At 37.3% G+C, this 27,502-nt stretch overlaps 3 protein-coding genes across 5 annotated transcripts in view; 1 reads left to right on the top strand and 2 right to left on the bottom strand.

Annotated features, from left to right (window-relative positions):
• The window catches only part of LOC146003335 (uncharacterized), a 30,898-nt gene extending 29,814 nt beyond the window's left edge, over positions 1-1,084 (bottom strand). Inside the window, exon 1 of the mRNA XM_083141614.1 lies at positions 991-1,084. Within this exon, the coding sequence (XP_082997740.1) occupies positions 991-1,021 (31 nt within the window). The 5' untranslated portion in view covers positions 1,022-1,084. The remainder of the gene's footprint in view (positions 1-990) is intronic.
• Positions 1,085-4,906: 3,822 nt separating this feature from the next.
• Positions 4,907-21,209, bottom strand: LOC146003336 (3-oxoacyl-[acyl-carrier-protein] reductase FabG-like). The gene is made up of 8 exons (XM_083141615.1): positions 20,952-21,209; positions 16,656-16,808; positions 10,391-10,553; positions 9,627-9,720; positions 7,992-8,061; positions 7,039-7,075; positions 6,238-6,301; positions 4,907-5,250 (listed from the first exon to the last, which is right to left on the bottom strand). Exons 1-8 carry the CDS (start codon positions 21,007-21,009, stop codon positions 5,092-5,094), a joined length of 798 nt encoding a protein of 265 aa, XP_082997741.1. The 5' UTR covers positions 21,010-21,209; the 3' UTR covers positions 4,907-5,091.
• Positions 21,210-21,609: 400 nt separating this feature from the next.
• On the top strand, positions 21,610-27,189 carry LOC146003337 (uncharacterized). Of its 3 annotated transcripts, none has more exons than XM_083141616.1 (3): positions 21,610-21,788; positions 24,369-24,508; positions 25,483-27,189. In XM_083141616.1, the coding sequence occupies exons 1-3, from the start codon at positions 21,732-21,734 to the stop codon at positions 26,573-26,575; spliced, it is 1,290 nt and encodes a 429-aa protein (XP_082997742.1). In that variant the 5' UTR covers positions 21,610-21,731; the 3' UTR covers positions 26,576-27,189. The 3 variants fall into 3 exon arrangements, with proteins under 3 accessions (XP_082997742.1, XP_082997743.1, XP_082997745.1); XM_083141617.1 differs by having other exon boundaries at positions 21,610-21,780; XM_083141619.1 differs by lacking the exon at positions 21,610-21,788 and adding an exon at positions 22,924-23,009.
• The last annotated feature ends 313 nt before the right edge of the window (positions 27,190-27,502 follow it).

The raw sequence follows: 27,502 nt of genomic DNA on the forward strand, positions 1-27,502 counted from the left end.
TCGCAAAAGATGGGAGAGGGCCTATATATCGGCCATGAGTGCAACCACTCCACCTGGCTTGAACAAGGCCACCCAGTAATGCCAAGCCATCCCATCCCTCCCGCCCAGCTCATCCCACACACTCACAGTTTACGACGAGCCTGGTGATGAAACAGTGTTTTTTTCGTTCTACGCACCGCTTCTTCTTCGATGGGGACCTGGCACCTCTGCAGGGCCCCAACTTCCGGTTCTGTCTCTTTCTCCTCACACCGATGATGCTATGAAATTAGCGAAAATTTTGAATTTTTCTACTGTCCGGTGAGTGTTTCCTTTTACCTTCTTTGATTTTTACTTAGCCCTTTTGGCCCTCCTTGCTTTTATCCATTTTATATATATATGGATTATGGAAAGCAATTTTGATTTAATATTTGTAGTGAAAATTCTGCAGATAGTAGTAGAATTGCATTGAGGATTTCAATTGTTCATTTTATGTACTTTTAGATCATATTTTTTAGATTCTTGTTGGATTTTGCAAAGTGTTGGTGTTGAAGCTATATTTTAAGGTTTAGATTGCTGCCAACAATGTTGAGGATAAATACACAACATTACTGGTTTGACCAGGACTCGAACCCAGGTCTCTGGCATACCATGCCATTTATTGCTCTACCACTGAGCTACCGAGCCAGCTTGGCTTCACCCAATTTTTCGCTGTCGCTGTTTTAGCTGTGGAAGGATCCAGGCAACATCGATGACCACAGTGTTCCAAAGGCAACAGATCCCATTGCAGTAGCACTTGCAGAGACGATTCCACACAGGTAAAACAGCGACAGCCAAAAATTATGCGAAGCCAGGCCAGCTCGGTATCTCTGTGGCAGAGCAATGGCATGGTATGCCAGAGACCCAGGTTCGAGTCCTGCTTGAGCCTCCTTTTTTCACTGAAAAATTTATGTAGTAAAGCTCCTGTGTGTGCCAAATTTAAAGAACTACAATACTGCATTTGCATTTCCTTACCTACGATTAGGATTACACCTGGCAACCTCATATTGCTGTTTTAGTTCTAAAACCGATCTACAGTTATGGAAAGTTATGACTTGCATTGGGCAATGATAAGCAACTATTTGACAACAAAAGCCACTTGATGTGATAAGATTATCTTCAAGATATATATATTGCTTCAAGAATGTTGACTCAGAGAATTGAAAAAAGAAAAGAAAACAAAAGGGGTTTGGAAACCTTGAAGTACAAGGTTTGTGCATTAATATGTTTCAGATATATAATGTAGTGCAAAATTTAAAACAATTAACACATTCGGGTCTGGCCTCATAATACAGCATTTTTACCTCTGGTCTGCGGTTTTTGGTTGTTTTTCAAAAAATTATAGAAAAAATGTTTTTAATATGTTTTTATTTACCACATATTTCTTAAATCTACAAAACTTCCTCTTTTCAATGAACAAAAATTTGTTAAATTTTCTTTTCATTTTCAGACATTTTTCAATATTTTTTCAGCAAATGTTATGTTTTGTGAGAAAAAAAGGTCAACATTGTAACAAATGTTATTATAGAGATATTTTAAGTTCGTAATCTGGAAATTTCAATAATTAATTACATAAACTATCAATACATCTTTTGAATCTTGCACAAGAATACTTCTTATGTGCACATAACAAAAAATAATTACTAATTACAGGTAATTAGCTTTTGTATGAAAAAGTGGCTGCAGGACAGGACCAGATGATGTATCAGTAGGTTCTGCATCATCTGTAAAAATTAAACAAATAAATAAATAAACTAAATAAATAAAATAAATTTTCATTTGACATACACTATACAAAATAATAAATGGAAAAACTAAAAATACATCAGTGCATGTAGGAGAATCAAGCAAGGCAAGATGAATAGACCCAAAAAAATTACCTCTTCTCACTTCATTCATAAAATACTAGAGTTTGCAACACTGTTTATATTGTCAACAATTAATTATTACGAATATAACCTACCTTCCCAATCTTCAAATTCATCTGCATCATCAAAATCGTCGCTAACTTCAAACTCTGAGGCGGAATCCTCATGCAGAATTTCCGCTATGCAGTCTGGATCTAACGATGCCATTCTAAACAATGCACAGTACATCCCGATAACAAACAGTCGCAGGTGTGAGATAAAAATAGCACATGAGTCACCTAGCGGTCGGAATTTCAACAGAGGGGCTTGAAAGAAGAAGTACATGAGACGAAGTACGAGCATAGCCCGTCGTTCAATCGGCAAAGCGATTGCATACCACAGGACGGGCTATGCCCGTTGTTCGTCCACATTGACTATTAGTGCATTGCAGGCTATGCCCGTCGTGAGACCCCAATGTGTTAAAGAGTTGTGTATTATCTATATCAGATTTTCAACTACCTCTCTGTCAATTATGATGTTCTTGAAGCAAAACATTCTTGAAGGCAATTATACACTCACCGACATCACTCTAGCAAAAGAAGCACAACACCGAGATCTAGGTATCCTCATAGGTTCTAAACTAACTTTCGATAATCACATATCAACCATCACAAAAAAGGCAATGCATATGCTAGGCTTACTTTACAGATTCACCGAAATCCATAGCCCGAAAGCACTTTCTATTTACTTCAAAATATTTGTGTCCCCCATTCTAGAATACTGTTCACCCATCTGGAACATGGCTGCCCCTTCTCATACCTCCAAGATCGACAATGTTCTCAGCTTTTAACTCTCCATCGTTAGATATAGAGTGCGGGCCCAGAGACACCTACCTAAGAGAGATCTGCTTGTAAACTTAAACATAAATACTCCAGAATCACGTAGATACGTTGCAGATATGAAATTACTACATAAGATCATTAATGGAAACCTAAGATGCAGCATCCCACTCCACAAACTCTCCCTCAGTGCCCAGACACAAAACATGGAGCAAGGAAACTTTCCACACTGCAACTCCAAGACTCTCACTCATTCAACGTTCACTATTTCATAGGCTACCAAATCAGTTCAATGTCATATCAAACCAAACCGATATATTCAGTTCATATCCATCTTTTATCACCAACATAGAAAAAATTGTATATAAGTAATGCTTTTGTGAAACACATCTGTTTACCTTGGAACTGTCTTGACTTGTTTATGTTTATATTTATATTTTGTTTATTTTATTTTATCTTGTTTCGTGTGTTCATTTTAACACTAGTGTACTGTTTTACTGTTGTTTCTTTCCGGTTTAAAATGGCTTCTGCTGTACTGGAAATTTCAATAAATAAATAAAAGAAACTATGTGGTAGCACCAATGCCAAAACTATGAATGTGATAAATCTTACCTTGAGGTAAAAGCATTTTAAGAATCAATGTCCTAGGAAAAAAACAGGTTTTACATTTGTATAATGTTGTTATCAGTAAAATGTGTACCTATGACCATTTGTTAGGCCATGAGAAGGAATCTCAACAAGTAGTCAGAGACTGCACTAGGTGAAAAAGTCAAATTTTTCATGTTTGCAACAATATTAAACAAGTTATTTGACTGACACATTACATTGTAGTAGTGTGTGTTAACCTGCATATTTTGTGTGCATCTATTGACCATTTGTAGCTGTTTTTCCACTTTTTATATCACAAGATTAAAATAAAGTGTACAATTACGGGGTATTGACATTTTTATCAAATCAGTAACATTTTCAGCAATTACGCCCTTGCTGCAATATTCATGAATCAAATTTGCAACGTGGTCAGATCAGAACATTTGCTTCTTGCCAATTTTAATAAAAATGTTTAATATCTATAAGAATTGACAATGATTACTTCATATCTAAACTGGTGAAGACCTGAAATGCTGACAAGTGTTCACGCACATAAATAAAAATGTTTGTAAGATTTTGTTTTCTCTTCTTTCTGTCAGGGAGTGTTCATGGAAGTAGAGATAACATTTTTAGTGGTCAGTATCCATCCTGACAATCAACTAGATTTCACTCATTAACTTGGGAACAGAGGATGACATCAAGCACAAGGGATGTTCAGCCAAGTTGCCTGATTAAGAGCCAACCTGGTCTATCTTCAAGGTGACTCTTTTAGTTTATTGTGTGCAATGACATAATGGTAACAAAGTAACAAGTAATATATCACTGGAATGTCACATGATGAAACGACAGTGCTAAATCATAAGGTACAGGTAAAGATAGGCACCCCTGTGCATTCTCCACATATTCTTTATTTCTGCAATAGTTGGGATGATGTGATCAGCATCACGCCCGGCCACCTTTACCCTCCAGGGTTGCCCCCAGGTACCCATTTATACGTGGCACAGAAACAGGGAGATGACCTGCCCTGGGATTCGAACCTGGGTCTTCTACATGGTAGCCAGGTGCTAGACCATTTGAGTTACCACGGCTCACAGTGTTAAATCATGCAGATATTAAAAACCCAAACAAGAAGAATCTCTACGTACCAGTGCTCTAAATGAGGGAGGGTTATCCACCCAGTTAACAAAACAATTATTTTGTAAAGCATTCCCCCCGCTGCCTCACTGTCACTATGTTAAACTGTAAGAGCATCCCCCCTGCTAAGATTGTCCACTTTGAGCGCTGCTAAGTACCGCATGGAAATAAGGATGACTAAGTCACTAGCAGCATCAAGTGGTAGGAAGGTAACTTTAAGTCACAAACCATAGACAAGTAATAGGCTCTGCCCCGATTATGTCCTTTGCAATTAGTGTAAACCTGATCTCACCCACACAAAACCTGAATGTCCCAGGAATTGCTGGACCATGGTGGTGGCTGTCATCTTTCTTAGAAGTGTCAATGTGAGAAAAGGTAACGTCCTGGAAAAATTAACCTAATTCGATAACAAATAAAACACTGATTCATCTAACCCACCCATAAAACACAGCACATTCATTATTCATGAAGAAGAAATACATATAAATGAAAATATACATTTTATTTCCTGTCCACTATACATTTCCAATTACCATTGTACATCACATCTCATGCAACAAAATAGATGCTTTTATGAACAATTACATAAGCTCCACATTCATACATTGCTTAATGTACCATATTTTCAAAATTACCATCCAAGAAAAGCTTTACAAGTGGGAAATCTTCTACCTAGGACACATGGCATGTCTGCCACCATCCACAGGCAAAGTGACACCAGTGCAGAAGCTGGAATCATCCGAAGCGAAGAAGGCGATCGCATGGGCCACTTCTCCTGGCTCACCCGGTCGACCGAGAGCATGCGTCTCCTTTGAGTGCTCCAAAAACTACACACGTGGTAATAAAAATTTATAAGAATGCAGTCTTGTTACGTAATAATTATGTTTCTGACAGTATATAAACTGTCTTAGTAAATAGGCTAATAATTATACTGATTGAAGATTTTTATCAAAATCCTGTAATCATTATTTAAAATGTTTCTCACAAGTTAATTGAAGTACTGCTATCAACAAGAATTTGATTTTCAAAATATTACATGTGAATATTTTTGTTTTAGTGCAGTTGATGATATATTTTCCAAATATGTAAATCTGAGAAGTGTAAGAACATTTTTTAAAATTTGAAATCATTTTGAAAAATTGAAATAAGCAGTTTCTTTTCTTAAGTACAGAGGCAACAAGTTCTTCATTTGTTTTCACATAAATTTATAAAAAAAGTTGCTGTAACATTCAAGATCTGCACTCGGTGTTCACAATTTTATATTGCATTAGTACATTGCATATTGGTATCATATCTATGAACATTGAGCAGAAAATGTACATATAATTTCCCAATTAAAAAAAAAAAGGCATATGCAATTGGTTTGGTAAAAACTTAAGAATAACATCCTTCTTCAAGACTTGTTTTTGTAGAAATGTAAGTTATTCTGTTTTCCAAATTCCATTTACGATAGATTATGTTCAACTTGGGGGATTCGTCTCAATCCTCAAAAACCCTTCTTTGATAGTAAGAACTTTAGAATTAGCATATATAACACAAGCAGAGTGAATCAAACAAAAGTGGGAAATAAGAAAAAGAAATGTGCAGTGTCATGGAGACAGAAAGAAAATGGTAGACCTTCAACTTGTTGAGGAGATGGAAATGGAAAATGTACGATAGCAGTTCCTATTGTAATTGGGAGGAAAAGCGTATTAGCAGGAAATTTAGAACTACTGCAATCACATCTTACTCTCACAGGTGTTCTTTGGACAATTTCCAACATTTTAAACTATACAATTGTTAGTTTTTCATTAAATGAATTAAAACTTCCTTACCTGTTTGTATTTCTCTTCATCTAAACCTCCCCTTCTTTGCAATTGTGTTTTCACTACTCCTGGACTGTAAGAAGAAGAAGAAGAACAGTGCTTGTAGCATCAATTCAGGCCTGAAAACTTTAAAACAAATTAAGTATTTGCCACTGCTAATATTTCACTATTGTTCTACAGTAATAAACATTTTTAAAAGTTTAAAATCTAACTTGTGAGTATTACTTAACTTTTAGAAATTAAGTTCATGTTTTTATTTTTGTTCATCTACAAAATTGTATTAAAAGGATATGAATAATCTATCTTCACCACAAATTCAACAACTATATTCCCAGTGCTCCTGAATAGGAAAAATAAGTACATATACAATGACCTGATGCCACTTTGAACATATATTCAAAGAACTCTATCACATAATCTTGTCTATTACTAACATGATAGGTGCAGTGAATCATCAGAGAGAGTTTATTGATGCCACCTTTTTTTTAACATGCAGCATTTGTAGGGCAAAAGGCATAACTCTACCAGCTTCCTGACATTCTGTACTGAGTCACGTGGATGTTGTTGCCCATGCTTGCTTCTACGGTGAAGCACGTGACATGAGTGCAAGAAAACTGTGGCATGCCAAGAAGGTAAAGTTATAACATGCAGCAGCCATTGACCTTTTGAACAGCAGTGCAGCCAGCTTTGGCAACGGCGGTGGCTAGCTCAACAATGTGGTACGTTTTGTTGAGAAAGCCCACTACTGCCATCTGCCCTTTTGGTGGGAAGCTGCTACAGTTATGCCTTTTATCTTATTAGGGTACTTACTTCACACTGTTCACTCGTACTGCCTTTGGCGCCAGTTCTGCAAATAAAACAATGAAAATAGTCCAATATACTGATAAACATTATGAATGGGCTTTTGAATGTAGATCCAAATTATCCAAATTCTGTGGAATTCAAATCTTGGATCTTACATGCAACATCCAACTCTCAAAACTAAGTCCTAGACCTAATATCATTATCTGAACCCATTGACATCCAATATCCAAAGCTTCAAACAATCTGATCTGCCAGTAGTGTATTCTCCCATGTTACCTGCTTCACTGCTGGTTAACTAACTTTATTTATAGAAATTGATGGAAAATTTGAAGTTGTCAGACTTCTGTTTTTGTTGCATGTCTGCATTGGTGTTTTATTTCTATTATGTCTAATTAATATACAGTAAATGGAGTGTATAATAAACATATACAATAAATAAGAATTGTTGCATAATTTTTCGGAATATGCTACTGAGATCTGCTCACCTCTAAGCAGAATAGCCTACAGACGATGTGTATTAACTTACTGAAAATGTAGTGATAATTTGAGCCTAGGTTTTTGGTATTCCGTGCAAATATTTATCACCAAGCTACATTGCCAAGATCTAACTTCATACCAAATTCTACTAAATAGATCTCTGTGCATACTTTGTCAATTCCAGGTATTCTGTATCATCACATTATCTATGAGTGCCTTTGAATTCAGCAATGCAAACACCCCCTTTCTCTTTTTTTTAAATACATCTCAATTCTTTTTGCATGAAAACCTTTATTACAAGTCTGTTATATCTTAACTTGCAAAGATAACAAATGACTACAAATATAACAGAATATATTAATGCTTGTAAAGTTAAAAATAATAATATTTCATACACATCAGGTCCACTTCCCTTTATAAATAATAATTGTATTTCAGAATTAACTAGTAGCAAACTATTGGTGACTACACCTAGTACATACCTAGTGCCACAGTTCGGGTAAATTGGTCCAAAGCTGCTTTTGACATGTTGTAAGCCAAAACACCAGGGAACTGAAAGAAAATATTTATTTGCTAATTAGTATAATCATATACTAGTCTAGCTTCAAACTGAAGTAGAAATATATACAATACAATGTTGCACATTTCAAAGTTAAAAATTCTAGGTCTATGTTAAAGATCATTTTCTGTGCCAGGTCCCACAGTACAAATTTCTCCACACTTTCAGGAACAATGTGAAAATTATATTGAACTGAATAACACAGAATAATCAAAATTATTTATTTCCAATTAACTCACATATTCTTGATGCTGTATTGTGTTATTGTCAGTTTATTGAAATGCATGCTGTAGAATTTTCCTGTGACTTCTTCATAACAGAAATAAATCATGTGTGATACATTTGTAAATGATATGTTCAATGTGGGAAGAGTGGTGATGAAGTTTATTGCTTTTAGCCAAAATATATGGCTCAATTATAAACTACTCCTTTTACTCACTAAACTTCCAGGTCTTTATTTAAAGGAGGCCACCATTTTTCACTTGTGAAGTCAATTACATCTGGAATTCACATTTCATTCCCAGCCAGCAGATAGCCAAACAACAGACTGTTCATTCCGTATCCAACGATCCACCCAAGCAAAAGGCCAACGTATGGCTAAACTTCTTCCGAAGAGCCTTCTCCTACTGTTCCAGATAAGAAGACCTGAGGGACGAGATAACAACCACCACGGAACTGGCACTAAAACATGGATATACTGAATGTCAACTCTCCACATTGTGCAGCAAAGCTGAAATCCAAGTCTGACAACCTGCTCCACCATCACAACCAGATCCCAGTAACAAAACCAAGTGGTTTGCCTTTCCCTACCATCATACCACATCCAACTGCCTCACCAAAGCCCCCCCCCCTATAACATTCAAATAGCACACAAACCAACTTCCAAAATAGCTGACCAACTAAACAAACATAAAATATACATCCTCTCCCCCCTCAACAATCCAGGTGTCTATGTTACTGAATGCGAGTGCAAGGCTCATTACTTCAGCAGATCCATCAGTGAGCAAATTCAGCAGCACCTATCAAATGCAAAAACTGCCCAACCCACCACCAGACTTGCCAAGCATATCAAATTCCACAACCATAAAATCGAAAAAAGTACATGTCAAATACAAAGCACACACTTTCATAGACACAAAAATTAAAGAAACCCACACCATCATGCACTACCATCATGAACTGAATATAGATATTGGTCAGGCACACCACGCCTGGCTTCCGTTACTGCAGCAATTAACACTGGTGAACAGCAGATGACATATACACAGACATACATGCAACAGCAGCACACTTAGCGGCAATTTAGGAAGAAACAACAGAAACGTGCCAAGCAACAACACAACAAATTCCAACGAGGATGGTGGCAGTGGTTACCGAAAAATAGGAAATAATGAAAAACAGCTTCGTGGAAAACGTGAGTACCTTAACAGACTGTATTTAAAATAGGTTTCTCATTCCTTCAAAGTCAGGTTTCATATAATTGTCTCAGGTAAAAAAATCAAGGTGGACACATTTACATACTTAATCAATGCAGATTGAAAGGCTCTGATATACTCACTGATCTGAGTCCATTTACACTGGAAACATTCACTATGCATCCCTTCGTTTCCACAAGGTGCGGGACTGACAACATTGTAAGGTGGTAAATTGATCTGGAATAAAAACGAGAGTTATTAATTAATAGGAATCCATATGTTAATAAGAGGTTGATCCTGAAGATTTATGGAATTTGTATTTCTACACATACTGACAATTGATTGAGTTGCTGTTTTAAGTCTACTTTATGCACAGTAAGGCTAATCGGGACTGGACCTACAGTTTAAAGTGGAATCCGAACCACTTGTGCCTCCACTGGGTATCGAACCCAGGACCCCTTGATTACAAGGCAATGACGCTACCACTGCACCATGGGGGAGGCCCACATACTGACAAGTATGATGCAGTAAACATGGTGCGGATATCGTATGGAAAATGTTTCACTACTCCATGCTGTTGTTCTTTTCCTTTCACTGAATAATTTTGAAGGTCCACTACCTTTATCATATGTTAAGGTGTTATAAAAATGCACAACAACCTTTCTTCACAGTTTGGCACACACACAGGAAAATGTATTGTCTAGAAATGTTAGCAAAAAATACAGACTCAAGCCAAGACTGAAACCTAAGTCTGTGGCAAACACTACAATGACCAGACTAGCCATAATTTCACTAGTCTCAGACACACACACTAAGTGAAATCAAGTTAATCTCAACAAAATCGCAAAAATAAGTAGGAACTAGTAAGAAATCTTAAAGGGTCATAGCAAAAACTTCCACACAGTACCTGACATTCGTATTGAAGACTCTGTCATACTGTTGCAGGCTTGTGTTTTCGATGCTTCCCATTTCCAGTACACCTGCATTGTTCACCAGGACATCCAGCTTCCCGAAGTGTTTCACTGTGGACTCAACAATGTTCTTTACATCAGCCTCATTTGTAAGGTCACCTGTTTGTTTCAATGAAAAAAAAAAAAATGGTTGACTTGAGATTATAATCATCAAACATAATGTATTCACTGCTATGAAATACAAACAGTAAAATATTGATCACATTACAATCATTCTGAACTCAGATTCCATGCTGCAGGCATGTATCTTTCTCAAGAGATACTCATTCAATGGACCATAATGCTATGTAAATAAAATGTATATTACAAAAGAAATATAAATCTGATTCATATTATATCACCAGCTCAATGACTAAATCCACGGCCACGAAAATAGGCAGCTGAGCAGAATTGCGCTGGTGCCACATATGAGCAAATACAAATTGAGAGAGGGTTCCGTGCACTGGGTGGCAATGCAACCGGGCTGCGTTGCATAGTTCAAGCGTCAGACCGACATCTCTCCGGGGCACTTTTGTGTCATCCCTGACCTTTCGAGCAAATGTTGTCAGTTTGTATCACATGTCTTACAAAGACCATCTACAACGAGATCTTTCATTCTCTTCAACCTCCGAACACACGGAGTTGTGTTCAGACGTGGCAACGGCGCCAACTTCTGCCACCCGCCTAATTTCATGGCCATGCGTTTAGTGTGGTACCGTGACAAATTAAACAATTTGAAGCACATTTAGATAACAGTTAAGCTACAGAGGACGCAAAGTAAACCAAATAAAGTGAAATACAAATGACTTGGCTGAAAAAATGTAAATAAAATTATCAATCATCAAATGGACATTTCCACTTTGACATGAAAAACGTTTTAAATGCATTCATTTTACAGAGAATGACACAAACATGAGATGTTCAAAATATCTCGGCGATATTTGTTTCGGTTCTCGAGAAACACGACTTCAAACACCGCTGAAATTCACCTCCTACGTCACTGATTTGAAAACGTCCTCTCCACAGACAGGAGGTCCTCTGACGTCATCACTTAGAAATGCATGCAGGCGGGGCTTCTGCTCGTCCCGTCAACTTAGCATAAGCCGCGGAAGCGACAGCATATTCACTTGTTACTGTGTAAAACAAGTATCTTACAACTTCCAGTGCAAAAATTTGTGCTCCATTTCTTGGAGATGAATTATACCCTAGCAGTATAGTAGTATTTACTATAATTCAGCCACTCGGTAGAGGGTTTTCCCATTAGGGTGACAAAGCAAACCTTGTAACAGTCAATGGCTGAACACGTGAACAGCCTTGTTCATTGCAAATACATAGGTTATTTCTGACTGGCAAGAACTTAATGTTATAGGAATGCCTTTTCTGGAATTACAGTTATTTTCGTCATAATATTTTCTTCACAAATTTTAAGATAATACTTTTAGGACACACTGGTTTATACGCCAATTTCTGCAATATAAGAGGTGATACGGTATAAAAAGATACGGTGAGTTTTTAAATTTCCTGCAGTAAATGCCAGTTTTCTTCGGTTAATATATATATTGTAAATTTTTGTATTTAGCCTACTTTTACGTCGCTTTTCCGTTCACTTTGTTTAACCGCAACGATGAGAACGCATGGTTAATTTATTATGTATCATCTCTAACATCACATTTCTTCCTACTTTTGGCTAATCGCTACAATGAAGATGAATAACTACAAGCTGTATTCGAAGTCGGGGTGCAGGAATACACCCCCCCACACACACACTACCACCAACTGCACAATCTAAGTATCACCCAACCTGCCATGATAAGAGACGAACTTTTTCTCCTGTCCCATCTCATTTCGAAAACACTCACTTGTCCCATCTCCTTTTATGAGACGAGACGGAACATGCCTCGTCTCGTGAGCAACACTAACATTAACAATAGAAGCATCCCCCTAGCTGTCCCCAAAGTCTCGAGCAAACATCCTCCCATGTAACAATTTCCAGTTCAACGAAATGTCACTCACAAGGAAACAGTCATGCTCAGGTCGAGAGTCAAACCTGGAACATGCGACTTCCTCAGATAAATCATGAATTTTGTGTATAATAATTACAACGCCAGTCATTCCTGGTAATTCTGAATCTGCAGTTTGGTTTGCATATATAAGCATGATAATATTTAGTTTTCGAGGGCTGTACCGTCGAAACGAGTAGTCAAATAATAATAATAATAAAAATATTAAGAAAGGTTTTTTTGTATTTATAATGATAAGCCTTTGCATACGTTGTTAATTCTATATTTTTCTAGACTTGAGACGAGAACGAGAATTGCCCTCCCAAACCGAGACGGATGTTTATAAATTGAGACGAGACTGTCAATGAGACATTTACAAATAAACACGAGACAGGCATTTACAACTCTCAACGAGAACGAGACCAAGGCTGCCATGTGTCGTCTCGATAGGATCCTTAGTGGTGAAGTTGTGAACCAACCAATTTATGTGTTCGGGGTAACGAGATGAGGCTCCTTTTTTCGCAGTACAAAATTCAAAATAATTATATTGTACCATTTCAGTATGGAATATTGTTATACACATGGGCGTATATATAGTTCACGGGGGGGGGGGGGGGAAGGAAGGATCAACTTTTGGTATGATTAGGGTTGCTTTATTTCGTAAGTGAAAATCCAGGACACTGCTGGCCGGAAGCTTGTTGGGGAGCATGGGGGGAGGGGATGTTGGACCCGACAAAGTGGTGTGTTTGTAGGCACGAAGTATTGATACTTTTCTGTTTATCTTGTGTCACTACGTTTTTAAGAACCGAATTTCTTTAATATGATTCGAGGGGGAAAAATAACTGATTTGATAGTCTCAATGCAGTTTCTTATCGCAGAAATTCCGAAACTATCAGGAAATTGCAGATATTGGTCTGCAGTCCCATCTGGTGTGTGGAATTACCGAAATTTCCTTCCCATCCGTATCCCGTCCTATACGTCTCTAATTTAAGAGAATGAAATAAGTCCGAAGGATTTTTTTATGAACAAGCGGATAGATCAAGGAAACTGGTAATTTTAGTGAACCAAAAGAAGAGGGGGGGTTGGACCCGTTGAATCCCCCTTAAATACGCCCATGGTTATACACATTATTTCCTTGTAATAATTATACATAAACTAATTATAGATATGTACTGTGCAACTAATGTAATCTTCTCAGTGTATTTTCTCTTATCTGCACAAAAATATTTGATCATAATTTGCGCAACAGAAATGGAACACAAACTGAAATTGCTTTATGGAAAAGAAAGTTAAATAGGCTTTATAAATAAAGTGAAGAATGTGAAAATTCCTATTTTGCACTACATAGGTTACGGTAAATATAGATAAATATAAGTTTAAAAAATATTTTTGAGTGTCTGGTCAGCAACCAGTTTTATAAGCAATATTTTTCGCATGGCCTGAGAACACACGCAGCTGAACCCTTTTATTTATCTTGCACGTGAGCAGCACGGATATTTCATAGAAGAATGACCATTACAAAGCATAGCTTTCCTTTCTCCTTTCGCTCCTTCTTCCATTAATTGAATCGGTACAGATTTGTAAAACTGCTGCACGTGTTCGCTCACCGTGGGCTACCCATTCGGAACTTCGGAACTGGACGCTCGAAGCAGACGACAAACGAGCTCTCCCTAAGGAGTGACGTAGTAACATGGCGGCGGCGTGTTTTCAGCGCAACGCTAGCCTCGCAACTTTGGAAGTCTCGTTTCTGCCTTAAACTGGACGCAGAGATACGCGAGAACTTGCAGGGGTCATTTTTCCAGGGTGTAGTTTTTAAAATTGTTGTAAAAAAAATTGAGTGGAAATGTCCATTGTCTGATATCAATATATTTTCCATGATCTTGCATCAAACTAGATCCAAGAAAAGATGCAAATTTTTCATCATGTCAAAAAAAATGGTAACCTAACAGATCAAGATAGGTGGTAGATTTTGATGTTTTATGTATTGGAAACCACAAATAACAGATATATATTTGATCTCCAAGTATGGCCCGTGGAAGTAAAAACACTGCCAATCTTGGTAACAGAGGTACATTATTTTACTGCAACACATCCGCTAGCTAAAAAACAACAGAAAACGTGCATAAAAAATATAATCTTCACAAACAATGCAATTCCACTCTTTAGCAGGGGTATTGAGTCAGTGGTACCCTGTGATGTTTATTCTTCTGAAAAGTAACAAAATGGGATAAGAGCACAGAACAATCTGTGAAATTATCAATGATCAATAGATGCAAAATACTTCAGCATATTTGTCTGATTAGTATACAATGTTAATTACATCTTGTAAGATGCTTTTGCTTTTACTTCATCTAAAATAACAATTCAAATAAGAGAACAAAATAAGTGAAAGTAGAAGCACTAGGCAATGGATAATGTTCAAATAACAGAACACTAATATTCATATAAGTACAAGGTGGTGCAAAAGTCATCACCTGATTTTCTTAGCCTATAGCTTGGGATTTAAATTAAACAAAGTAGGTTTTTTTGTGTTAAACTTTTATTGATACTTGTAAGTTTTATGTCCTCAATTTTAAAGATAACATCCATTCAAATTGATGCAAATTTGGGCTTTTATATTGCATTTTTCATGGTGTTTGAAATCTATGGGGAAATGTTTTCAATTTCTTGCTGAATATTGTCCTTTAGTTGCTGTAACGTCTCTGGCTTATTCACATAAACCAATGACTTCAAATATCCCCAAAGGAAAAAATCTGGAGTGGTCAAATTGGGGGACCTTGCCGGCCATGGCAAATCACCAAAGTGGGATATTACTCTGCCCGGAAAAGTGTCATGCAAAATTGTCACAATTATTCAACGTTCTTGTGGGATATTCTTATTCATTCTTGCACACAATAAATTTTGTGAGTATATTCTATTAGACTGACAAAACACTTCTGATATACAGGGGATGGACAAAAATATGGAAACACCTGCAGAAATGCACATTACCTTTATTAATATCGAGTAGGACCACCTTTGGCACGCAGAACGGCCTGCAGTCGACGTGGAATGGACAAATACTGGTCGCGTATGGTTGTGAAAGGGATGTTGTACCATTCTTCCTCCAAAGCAGCTGCAAGTTGTTGTAGAGACGATGGTGGTGGGTAGCGGGCTCGCACCTTGGTCTCCAAAACCGACCACAGGGGCTCAATAATATTGAGGTCTGGCGATTGTGGAGGCCATGGCAGATGTGACACTTCATCTTCGTGCTCATCAAACCAGTCCTGAACGATGTGAGCTGTATGAACAGGGGCTCTGTCATCTTGAAACACGGCATCACCATCTGGGAACAAAGTTTGCACCATGGGATGCAGCTGGTCACTCAAAATGGTTACGTAGTCCCTGGCAGTGACATGTTCATGCAGGGTGATGATGGGCCCGGCAGAATACCAGGAGATGGCTGCCCAAATCATCACTGATCCACCGCCATGCTTCACTCTCGGTAACTGACAGTCTGTATCGTACACTTGTGCTGGCGTTCTCCACACGTACACTCAGCCAGCAGTTGGAAACAATGTATAGGATGACTCATCCGACCAGATTACAGTCTTCCACTGCTCCATTGTCCAGTTTTTATGGGCATCACCACTGTCTCCGACTAGCAGCATGGTCAACAGTCACGGGCGGTATGGGAATTGCAGGCCCAAGATCCTTTTGTTTTATTGTGATTTCATCATGCTACGAATGCAATTTTTAACATAGTTAATTTTCAATTTACTGTGGAGGTATAGTGTTTACTTAAGAATTTGTTCAATATATGCTTTTGTGGCTATGTTAGGCAGGTTAGGTTTGGTTCTCTTAGCATTAAAATAAAGTCCCTAAATGCATTTTACTAAGGTTCCGATTTACTTCTACGTTAATTCTCACTAGTCTCCGATACTTACAGTCGCTTGTCAAAGGAAAATACATTGTTCATGGGAAGCGCACATCCTTACGTAAGGTAATTTTTAAGTTGTTTTTTTTTTTAACATAAATAACTTATTTTCGAATCCAAACAGTGCTCATACTTTAAGGATGGTTCAAATTTCATGTGACAATGATTTCTAAAATTCTATGATAAATAGTCTTTCTGCTAGGAGACTTTGAAAAAAATCATAAAACATATACGAAAAGTCATAATATGCACAACATTAACAGAAACTGTAATTCCAAATGAGATGAAGATGATAATGTTCTTCACCTGGCACAAGAAATGGCTTTGATTGGCCGTCTCCTATTTGGCAGTCTTGCGATACCTTCTCCAGATTCTTTATATTCCTTCCAGTGAGAGAAAGGTTTGCTCCAAGCCTTGACAAATGAAGAGCAGTAGCAGCACCAATACCTGAACTTGCTCCTAAGGTAAAAGAAGCAAGCAATTAAAATACAGAACTATAACTATATATTTTATGAAAATACAAACTTTAAAATACACTTCAACTTGTATCTGTGGGCAGAGAAAATACATTTAAAAGATCAACATACAGGGTTTCCACTAGTGGGTATATTTAAACTTCAAAAACATTAGTCTCTGACACTCAATTTCTCATGGTGTTAAACATGATCAAAAAGATTAGGTTGGATTAGGTAATGTAGTGTGTCCATCAATACATTACGGTTAATTCTGTTAAATGTCTTGGTTAAAATCTAGGTAGTTCCATTAGCTATTTCATGATTAACCACGGTTTCAGTTATGTACTGAAGTAGTTGGGTAAAAGTTGTTTTGATTGATTACGCTGATTGAAAATCATGTTCACATCTATTTACAATGTTACATTTCTTGCCAAAGTTGTAAGATATTAATATTCTAGAGCAGTGGTTCTCAACCTTTGTGAATCGATGCCCCAATCCTAATAATTTTACAAGTTAATAGCTTTCTACTTTTTTAAACTTAATAAGTTAATTAATATGTACCCTTGAAATTTAAATTAATAAATAAACCATAGAGAGCATTAGTTTCACTATCTCCAGGCTTATTGAAAAATATAAAATTTGGTTTAAATTAGTTGACAACGATTGGATCTACTGGAATCGTTTAGCTTCCTCTGGCTAATATCATGAAATTAATTTGGTAAGTGCTGATTTCCATTGACATGTTCCATTTCGACCACTGGAAAATTCCAATAAATAACAAATATTTCCACTTCCAGCTCGGGCCACAAGTGGCAAGCTTCAGGAAAACCTCTCGCAGCTCGAAGGTTGAGAAACACTGTTTTAGAGGATATGGATGTTAGTATGATTAATCTACAATTACTTATGTTAGTTTTTTTTTCCTTTCTTGTGGATAGATATGACTACATTAGTTTGAAGAATTTTTAAAAATATCCGGAAGCCCAAGTTCGTTTTCCTTTATTGTGATTTCATCATGCCACAAATGCAATTTTTTCATGTTTCGATTTCGAGTTACGTCTGTTAACACATACTTCAGAGTTTTAGTGACTACTTAAGATTTTGTTCAATGTATGCTTTCGTGGTTAGGTTTGGCACGTCCAGGTCAGGCTTGGTTCTCTTAGCATTAAAGTCCCTAAATGTATTCTACTAAGGTTCCGATTTACTTTTAAGTAACAATTGGATATTGTCCCAACGGATTTCTTTATTTTTACAGAAGAAACTACTTACAGAAATGAGTTTCTGTAGCATTTAGAAGTTCGTGGAGGTATTTTCTTTCATCATGGAATGTATTTCACCGGGAATTCACGTATTTTTCAACAGAAATATCTTTCTGACGTACAATTGCCGTTGCTTTCATTTCCTTCCACTACATGAACCTGATGTTGCGTACGTTTGATGACGTAACCCCCCGTCAGTGTTTCCAACCACACAATTGTTTTGCAAGAAGATGACCATTTTAACTATGTTTGCCTAACCTAACCTTGCTTTGCATGGTTCGTAGGGATTTTTCGGTTGAGAGTGTTGGAAACACTGCATACCCACTGATGATCTACCATGCTAGTCAAGCTGTATCGCCATATTGTGTGTTTCGCAAGCGAAAAAAGGAAGAACAATAATTACTCCTCCTGTCAAAAATTCAAATTATTTTCGTGAAGAAAGCAAAAGGTACTAATCTGATATTCCCCGGACAGATTTCTTCATTTTTACAGAAGAAACTACTTACGGTAATAAGTTCCTGTAGCATTGTCTAACATCTGGAAGGTATTTTGTGTGATGTAACGGACGGATGTAGGTGACTCCGGCCAATTTCTAACATGCCTTTAACAGAGAGTCTATAGAGAAAACCGGGGAGCCGGAGCGGAGGCGGGGCCACGTTAGCGGTTGGGGGCGGTAGGTCAATTACCCCAGGGGCGGAGCCCGGAATCGGTGGGAAATTTGGACTCAAAAATTTCAAACGAAAGTAATTTGTTTCTTTAAATTTCCCACCGATTCCAGGACGAAAAACGGGAATACACCTTAAAGAATGTTCCGCTAAATGGTGGTCAGTTTCACTACCGTAGTCGGCATGCAGTGTTTCCACGCCACTCTACCCAAAAATATCTACGTAGCCCCAGAAACCATTGATGCATAGCCCCACGAACCATTCATACATAGCCCCATGAACCATTTCTGGTAAGGTTAGGTTAGGTTGGGATAGGATAGGACTGACCTGGATAACGTCATCACACACAGGCAACATCCGGCTGGAAGGAAATGGGTGCAACAGCTTTCGTGCATCAGTCACACATTTATATCGGAAAAGGTAAAACTGTCAAAGCCGGGAATCGGATTTCTTCAAATTTACAGGAGAAAGTATGGAATTGAGTTTCTGTGTGATTTCGGAAGGTCGTAGAAGTGTTTTCTCGCATTTTTCAATGTATTTGGCTGCTAATTCATGTATTTTTCTATAATAATGTCCGTCCGATGCATGAAAGCTGTTGCTTGTATCTGATGACGTAATCCCCGGTAAATGTTTCCAAACACACAGTTTTTTTCACTGTATTGCTCAACCTAAAGCAACCTAACCTAGCCTTACCGTGATGGTGCGTGGGGCTATCATGAATGGTTTTTGGGGTCTCACTGCAGAACATGGGCTGCTTTTTTCCTCTAAATAGACGAACAAAATTTATATCCCCTGAAAGTACGTACCTTCTACTTCCATTTTCCGGTGTTACTTTTCCGATTACTATTATATTATTGCGCGTAAAAAATGTTTTTCCTGCTACTAAAAGCAATGTATTTCTCCATTCGTTCGCGTCCATATTGTTTACGCACAGTTGCTGTCATTTGTTTCGGGGTCTTCTTCTCAGCACAAGAGTTTTCCTACCTTGTGTTCCGACGTCAGACGAGGAATGCCTACGAGGTTAGGTTAGGCCTGTTAGGTTAGGTTCAATTAGCATAAATACAATGAAAAATTATTCTTTGGGCTAAGAGAACTAAACCAAGCTAGCCTACAATAAAAATGCTTTGTGCAATAAGTGAGACCCTTCGTTTCGCAGAATTCGAGTTTCTCTCATTATTTCAGACGAGGAATGCTTACAAGGTTAGGTTAGGCCTGTTAGGTTGGGTTCCAATAGCATTGAAAAATGCTTTTCCTGCTACTAAAAGCAATGCATTTCTCTATATTCATTCGTGTGAATATTGTTTACGCAGAGTTTCTTTCATTATTTCGACGAGGAATGCCTTCAAGGTTAGGTTAGGTTTCATCAGCATAAATACAATGACAAATTATTATTCAGGCTAAGAGAACTAAACCTAGCTACCTATTAACGTAGGCATTTCTTGCTTTCACTAGATTTGTGCAGGAATGTGCGCCACCATGTCACTTTTCCTTCCAAGTGCGCCCAACCTGGATACGTATTTCTAGTTTGTTTTTTTAAAAAAATTCCACAACTTCAAACTTACTTTTCCCAATTACTAACTACAAAACATTACCAAAAAATTATGAACCATGTTCCTCTTAAACAGCCCATATTCTGCAGTCTTACCATTAGTTAGGTTAGGAAACATAGTTAAAATTTGGTGTCGTGTTAGTATCAGGATCTAGAAATTGGAAATAATTGTGAACCATTGGCGCTAGCCTCACGAACCATTGGCGCGTGGTTAGGTTAGTTCTGTTAGGTTAGGAAACATAGTTAAAATTTGGTGTCGTTTTAGTATCAGGATCTAGAAATTGGAAGACGTACTGGTAATGTGAAAAATTGCAATTAATTTCATCAAAACAACGTTGATACACCTACAGGAATGTTCCGCGAAGCAGATACGTAAGTACGAATGCCAAAAATTGACGAAACGAAAAAATTAGAGGTGTCCGAAGGATAGTAAATTTTTACCATAGTTTCTCCTGTAAATGTTAAGAAATCCGTTTTCCGGATACCAAAAAATCATAAAACAATCGGAACCGTTACCCACATAATGTAGTGTAAAAAAAATACCGTTTTGTATATGGAAGTTCGGCCACTCCGTGTGCTTCTTCATGTATCACACGTGAAAAGAGATGCGCTGTCTATGCACGAATATAACTATCTGATATACTTTAAAAACACAATGAAATAAGCAATGTTTTTACCTGTAATAAGTATAACTTTTCCACTTAATTTCCCCATTGTAACGCGAGCAATGTTCATTACTCTTAATTTTGCGTTTGTTGTAATATGTGTAATCTAAAGGTAGTCATTAGCGTACACTCGGGAGTTCTGAATTGTAATAGAGATATGTTTACGATATATGCTTTTCTTAACAACGTTATTTATTAGGTTCTTATCATCAACCGAATTTGCAGTTGTTTAAAAGTAAACAATGGCACCTCCAGTACAGATGCGTTCAACGTTGGAGCTAAGTATCATCTTATGACTTGTGTTGAATGCAGAGTTGAGACCATGGCTGATAAGTAGCATATACTGGGCGCCTCCAGTTCTCCAGTCAACTTGACGCACTCGCGCGGTATCATTAGCGGGCTGCGGACAGGAAAGTTAAGTTTTAATTGGGTCGGGAAGTTTTCGAGACGTTTTGTTTAATATTCGCAACTTTGCTTTCCGGGATCCCGCACACCCCTACAGAAAATATCGAAGTAATTACTTTTAAACAGAATCATTTTGAATTTTTCGACTGTTTGAGATATGGATCCCGAAAAGTCGGGTTCGTTCACATCATACGTTCGTTCTGATAAGGTAACTGATACACCAGAGATGCTCCGTGCTAAGGCCAGTCATCATAGATGTCAAGGGAATCAACCGTGCTCCAAACATGAGTGTTTATGGACGTTCCTATTTATTACCATCTGGTCTTGTTTACTTCAAGAAGCATGTAAATTAAAGAATACTCGATTTTCTTAATACTGTTAAAAAAAATGTATGGTAACGAAAAGTCGGATGAATATAAACAGAGCGAATATGAAGGTATAGAGGTATGCATAACTACTGTCTAAATTTTTCTGCATAATCTTATTTATTCTAGTAGATCCACGTTAAGCAAGCTATGTTGTTATGTACTAATAAGCGATTTTTTTAAATTTTCATTCTCCCTTTTCGAATTAGGCCCCGTTACCATATGCTAACGCTATGAGTTCACCCCTACAATTTGATTTATTTTTGAAAACTTGGGAGATTTCTGAATTAACCTTAAAGATTATTTTTTTAAATAATACAAAGATTATAGATCCATTGTACATTAATCTCGCATATTGTATATCACACTTGAATATTCGCTTGTCATAGAAACTTTGAATTGAAGTTTTAAGGCCACTTTATGCACAGATAGATCATCGGGACTGGACCTACAGTTTAAAGTGGGATGGGAACCACTGTGCCATGTACCTCCACTGCGTATCGAACCTGGGACCCCTTGACTATAAGGACTACGCCATCGGGGAGGCCCTTGTCATAAAATGTACGAAACATGGAACGCGAAGTCCAACCACATATGTGAACATGTCTAATCATTTTTTTTATGAACTGTGAAATAATTTTGATGTATTCTAGCATATGTAATTACTAGAAATGTTAAAACCTTGTAATAGTGTGTTGATATATGTAATTGTAAATGAATTGGATAAATATGCGATATCGCCCGAATGGGGGTATAGAGGTATGCATAACTACTGTCTAAATTTTTCTGCATAATCTTATTTATTCTAGTAGATCCACGTTAAGCAAGCTATGTTGTTATGTACTAATAAGCGATTTTTTTAAATTTTCATTCTCCCTTTTCGAATTAGGCCCCGTTACCATATGCTAACGCTATGAGTTCACCCCTACAATTTGATTTATTTTTGAAAACTTGGGAGATTTCTGAATTAACCTTAAAGATTATTTTTTTAAATAATACAAAGATTATAGATCCATTGTACATTAATCTCGCATATTGTATATCACTCTTGAATATTCGCTTGTCATAGAAACTTTGAATTGAAGTTTTAAGGCCACTTTATGCACAGATAGATCATCGGGACTGGACCTACAGTTTAAAGTGGGATGGGAACCACTGTGCCATGTACAAATTTACAGGAGAAACTACTTACTGAAATCAGTTTCTGTAGGATTGTCGAAGTTCTTCGAGGTATTTTCTTTCGCGGAAACTGAAAACTTCAGCATAGAATGCTGCAGAACAAGAAATAATCACTTTTTATGTAAGTAACTTGCATTTTCTGTAAAGCAACAACATTATGCCATTGTTTCCATTATGTACCTGCAGATGGCGCGAGCGTCGAAAGTCACGCGGTCTCGCCAGTAGTTCCAAACGTGCCTTTTTTACAAGATTTTTTTTCTTTTTAAGTATGCTTACCTAACCTAACCTTGCTGGAAATGGTCCGTGGGGGCTATCGTGAATGGTTTTTGGGGCTATCCATCAATGGTTTTTGGGCTATCCGTCAATGGTTCGTGGGGCTATCGTGAATAATTTTTGGGGCTATCCGCCAATGGTTTGTGGGGGCTATCGTGAATGGTTTTTTGGGGCTATCCGTCAATGGTTTGTGATGACATAATGAACACAAAAGTAGGTATTTTTCGGTAAAGAAGGTTGAAACACTGCATACCCACTCCAAATCGACAAAACAAAAGCACGACGTGTGATGATCCATGACGAGTGCACGCAATATTGTCTGTTACCCAAGCAGAACAAGGAAGACAAATAATGACTCGTAATATGAAAAGTTGACACTATTTTAGGGGGAAAGGCATAACTTCGCCTTAAAGAATATTCCACAATGCAGACTAGGTAAGTATCAATGCTAAAATTAACGAAATAAAGGAGTTAGAGGTGTTCGGGCGATATTGCATAATTACCATAACTTGCTTTACGCAACTGACTTTGCATTACACATTAATTGATATTGTGTCCATTTGTAAACTTCTGTTTGTCAAAGTGTGATAATATTTAGATGTCCTCTGCATGATTTGTTTGAAATCTTATATTATGAACTGTAATACTGTTTGAAGAGATGCCATTTTATTTTTGAATTAGTTTTGTTACTGGCATCAGAAAGTAATGCTAATAATTAGGAATAATCTGATATGAATTTCAACATATACAAATAACTACTGATATAAATGTAGTGAATCTGATAGCCAATAATCTAGTGATCCAATATAAAATTGCTCACATTCCTTGAATTACAAGGATGTTTTATTTGCCTCTGTAATTAACCAGTCCCCTGGTTTAATAGGTTACGTAGCCACAAAACTATTGTGAATATTTAGACAAGAGCAAAAGCAAACTGCACAAAGTTTAATGTCGTATGTTCTAGAATGATTTCTAAGTAGATGTAACTTTTCAGATTTTGGAATATCATAATGGTTTTTTGAAAGTGGGGATATTTTGAAAATGACTTTGCTGGCATCGTCCAAAGTCCAGCCGAGAGCCTTAAAATTGCAGTTGCAGCCACTAAAACATTGTGCTATACAGTAATAAAATAGTCGTGTGTATTTTCTGCTTATAAATAGCAAGCGAACATGATTATAAGCATGCTTCTTTTTTGCATTTATTTCAGCAAGTGAAGACTGAAGATGATAATCTTGATCTCCTTACACCACACATCGATATAAATGAAAGTCAAGAAGAAACAGACTCAAAGCAACCTGCAGAAAATGGAGATCAAAGACCAAATGACATTCAATATTTTATGGATGGGTAGGATTTAATTTTAAATTTGTATATCAAAATTAGTGTTAATCTGCGATCGGTAGTGGGTGAGCGCCATGCTCACTTTCAATTTTAATGAAGTGCCATTTTAACAGTATTGTAAATGGCAGTGTGAGAGAAACCATCATTGTCGAAGGTGTGTTGTCAGAGTGAGCACACAGCTCATCCATGACTACATTATTTTTTTTATTTAGATTTGTACACTATTAAAGCAAAAAGTCTATGCTGTTTGTAGTGTTTTTGTCGTGTTAATAGAAAATATGAAAAGTGTCTGATTTTATATTATATTAGATTTATGGAGCACAGATGGAACTGCCTCAGAGTTCTTCAGGGCAGGAACAAGTGATTTTCGTTAGCACTGAGAGTTGTTTGCTTCCACGATGTTTTACACTGTTTGAAAACAAATAGACATTTTGAAACAAAAATGAAATAAAGAAGAAGGGATAAAATGAACAGATCACTAGAAGTACAATACATTTTCTAAAAAAAATTAAAATGCAGTTATTTTGGAGATGATTATAATGGAGACTGTTATTTTAGTAGCACAGCCTAATTCTGTGCCATGTCCTGGCACACTTCACATTGCAAGTGTGTCATTATCTAAATAAGACCTTTCCTTGGCAAGAGATTCTGAAGATAACCCAGCTTCCTAAACCTAACTTCCAAGAAGTCCCAACCTCATCTCTGGGGGGGGAATCATCAATGAGGGTCTGAAATAATCAGTATCATACAACACACGAGTTATGAGCAGTTGTGAAAGTTGCCTTCATTTATGTGACCCCATATTAATCTCTGAAAAACATCTGCCAGAACATGGTACAGAATTCGACTGTGCTCCATACCAATGTTCTGAGACACATCAACCATTTAACCAAAACCATCATAGTGTCGAACGGGTTGGGAGTACACCCCTGTACATCTCCTGTGTGTGTGCCAAATCTTAATGAATATTTCTTTTGTAGGATTCATATGTGGACCAGCAGTGCATCATCAAGTCATGATAAGGATGCAGATTCAAGTGTTCTGCATGAAGAAAATGCTCAGGATCCTTCAGCATCAGTTCTAAAGTTACACCCATGTGATGTCTGCGCTAAATCGTATGCATCCAAAGACAGTTTAAGAGTTCACAGAACTTACCACAAGGAGAAGCAGAACTTGATTTGTGATGATTGCGGCAAGTCCTTCTATCATATGCGAGATTTGAAACGACATAAAAGATATGTTCATGTAGAGGTGAAGAAATTCGAGTGTAACGAGTGTGGAAACAAGTTCAAGACGAAGGATGCATTCAGCAAACACTGGAAGTTACATGACAGCAACCGTTCTCAAGTTTGCGAAATATGTGGTGCGGCATTCAAATACCCAACTTCTCTTAAGCTACACATCAATATTCATAACGGTACAAAGAATTTTGATTGCAAGGTTTGTGGACTATGCTTTTCAACAAAAAACAGACTCTTGGAGCACAATAATATGCACGCAGGCTTGAAGCCATTTTCATGTGAAATTTGTGGGCGTGCCTTCACGTATAAGTCATCACTGAAGCATCACAAAGCTGTTCACGATGATCGCCTTAAACTTAATATTTGTCACTATTGCGGGAAATCGTACACGAAGAAAAGAGATTTAGACGTTCACTGTCGCTCGCACACGGGCGAGAAACCTTACTGTTGCAAAATCTGCAACAGATATTTTGTTAGCATGGGATTGTTGATAATTCACAAGAAAGTACATCTTGGAGATAAACCCTATTCTTGCGACATGTGCGGCCAATCGTTTGCTCGGAAGAGAACCCTGGTAGAACACATCCGCACGCACACGGGTGAGAAACCCTACGAGTGTGACGTGTGTGGCAAAGGGTTCACTCAGAGAACGCCATACACCGTGCACAAAAGAACTCATACAGGATTCAAACCTTACACCTGCAGCGTGTGCTCCAAGGTGTATGCATCCAGATCGAGCCTGTTGAATCATTCAAAATGTCATTCAGATTTGAACAGATATTCAGCTGAGGGTATTATTGATCAACAAAATTTGTACATGTCATGTTTGTAAATAAAAGATTTAAAAATTAAAAAAAAAAGTTCTACTAGAAAGCAGTAATTAAGATGGTAGGATACTTGCATTGAATGCCTATGTCAGGATCAGATCAAGGTTGAATCAGATTTTCCATGCAAGTTCTACTCTATCTGTCAGTTTATCTGTAAAATTGCCAAGATTTTAGGAATTGTATAGAGCTTGTATCCAAGTGCAAATTTTAGCAAACCAAGATGGGCCAACTGCACCTCTCCAAACCAAAATGGAAGACCACTTCCTTTTGTCTGCATGATGTTTTCTGAAGGTGAACGCTTTCGGCAACTGCAACAATGGTCACCAACTCTGATCTCCTGAGGACACCTGTTTTAAATTGAGTCACCAGGAAAGCTTCAATTGCAATGTCATTAATAGGTATATACAGGGGTAGAAAAATACAGGGTGCCCGGTCGCCATGGCACCTGAATTTTCAAACTCGGTGCTAATACAATTTTTTTAATATGTCAAGTTCACTTTTGGAAATTTTAAGTACCTTTTTCAAAACAATGAGTACAGTATGTATTTTTTAAATTTTTTGTTCTTTTTCTGTATCACGTGCATCATTAAATCGGAACAATAAACATTCCTTCACTGTTGCAAGCTGAATTTTAAAACCTGCAGCGATATGGTAGAGTTGGCCCTATATTAGAATATATTACATAGTTATTCATGATGTTACCAGTTGAGCCTTCAGAAAGGCCACTCCAGTGCAAGAATTAATTAATTTTAATCCAATATTGTAATACGAGGGTCACTATTTATATTTTGAGCCTAACAATGAAAAAACAGGAATTTGTCATTGAAAACTGCTTTATTGTTTTTCGAAGTATTCTCCTTTATGGTCAATACACTTTTGCATTCGTTCGAACCATTTGTCAAAGCAATTTTTCCAGTCTTCTTAAGACACCT

This window comes from Lepisma saccharinum, chromosome 20 (genome assembly GCF_977018435.1).
Source record: "Lepisma saccharinum chromosome 20, izLepSacc3.1, whole genome shotgun sequence".
NCBI classification, from domain to species: domain Eukaryota; kingdom Metazoa; phylum Arthropoda; class Insecta; order Zygentoma; family Lepismatidae; genus Lepisma; species Lepisma saccharinum.

Bases quoted from the DNA above. Each gene is read 5' to 3' on its own strand.
- LOC146003336 (XM_083141615.1), bottom strand. From the start codon at position 21,009: ATGAACATTGCTCGCGTTACAATGGGGAAATTAAGTGGAAAAGTTATA. The intron at 16,809-20,951 runs GTAAAAACATTG...CTTTTACCTTAG, and splicing joins AAAAGTTATACTTATTACAG to GAGCAAGTTCAGGTATTGGT. The intron at 5,251-6,237 runs GTAAGGAAGTTT...CCACGTGTGTAG, and splicing joins ATGAAGAGAAATACAAACAG to TTTTTGGAGCACTCAAAGGA.
- LOC146003337 (XM_083141616.1), top strand. From the start codon at position 21,732: ATGTATGGTAACGAAAAGTCGGATGAATATAAACAGAGCGAATATGAA. The intron at 21,789-24,368 runs GTATGCATAACT...CATTTATTTCAG, and splicing joins GCGAATATGAAGGTATAGAG to CAAGTGAAGACTGAAGATGA. The intron at 24,509-25,482 runs GTAGGATTTAAT...TTTCTTTTGTAG, and splicing joins ATTCAATATTTTATGGATGG to GATTCATATGTGGACCAGCA.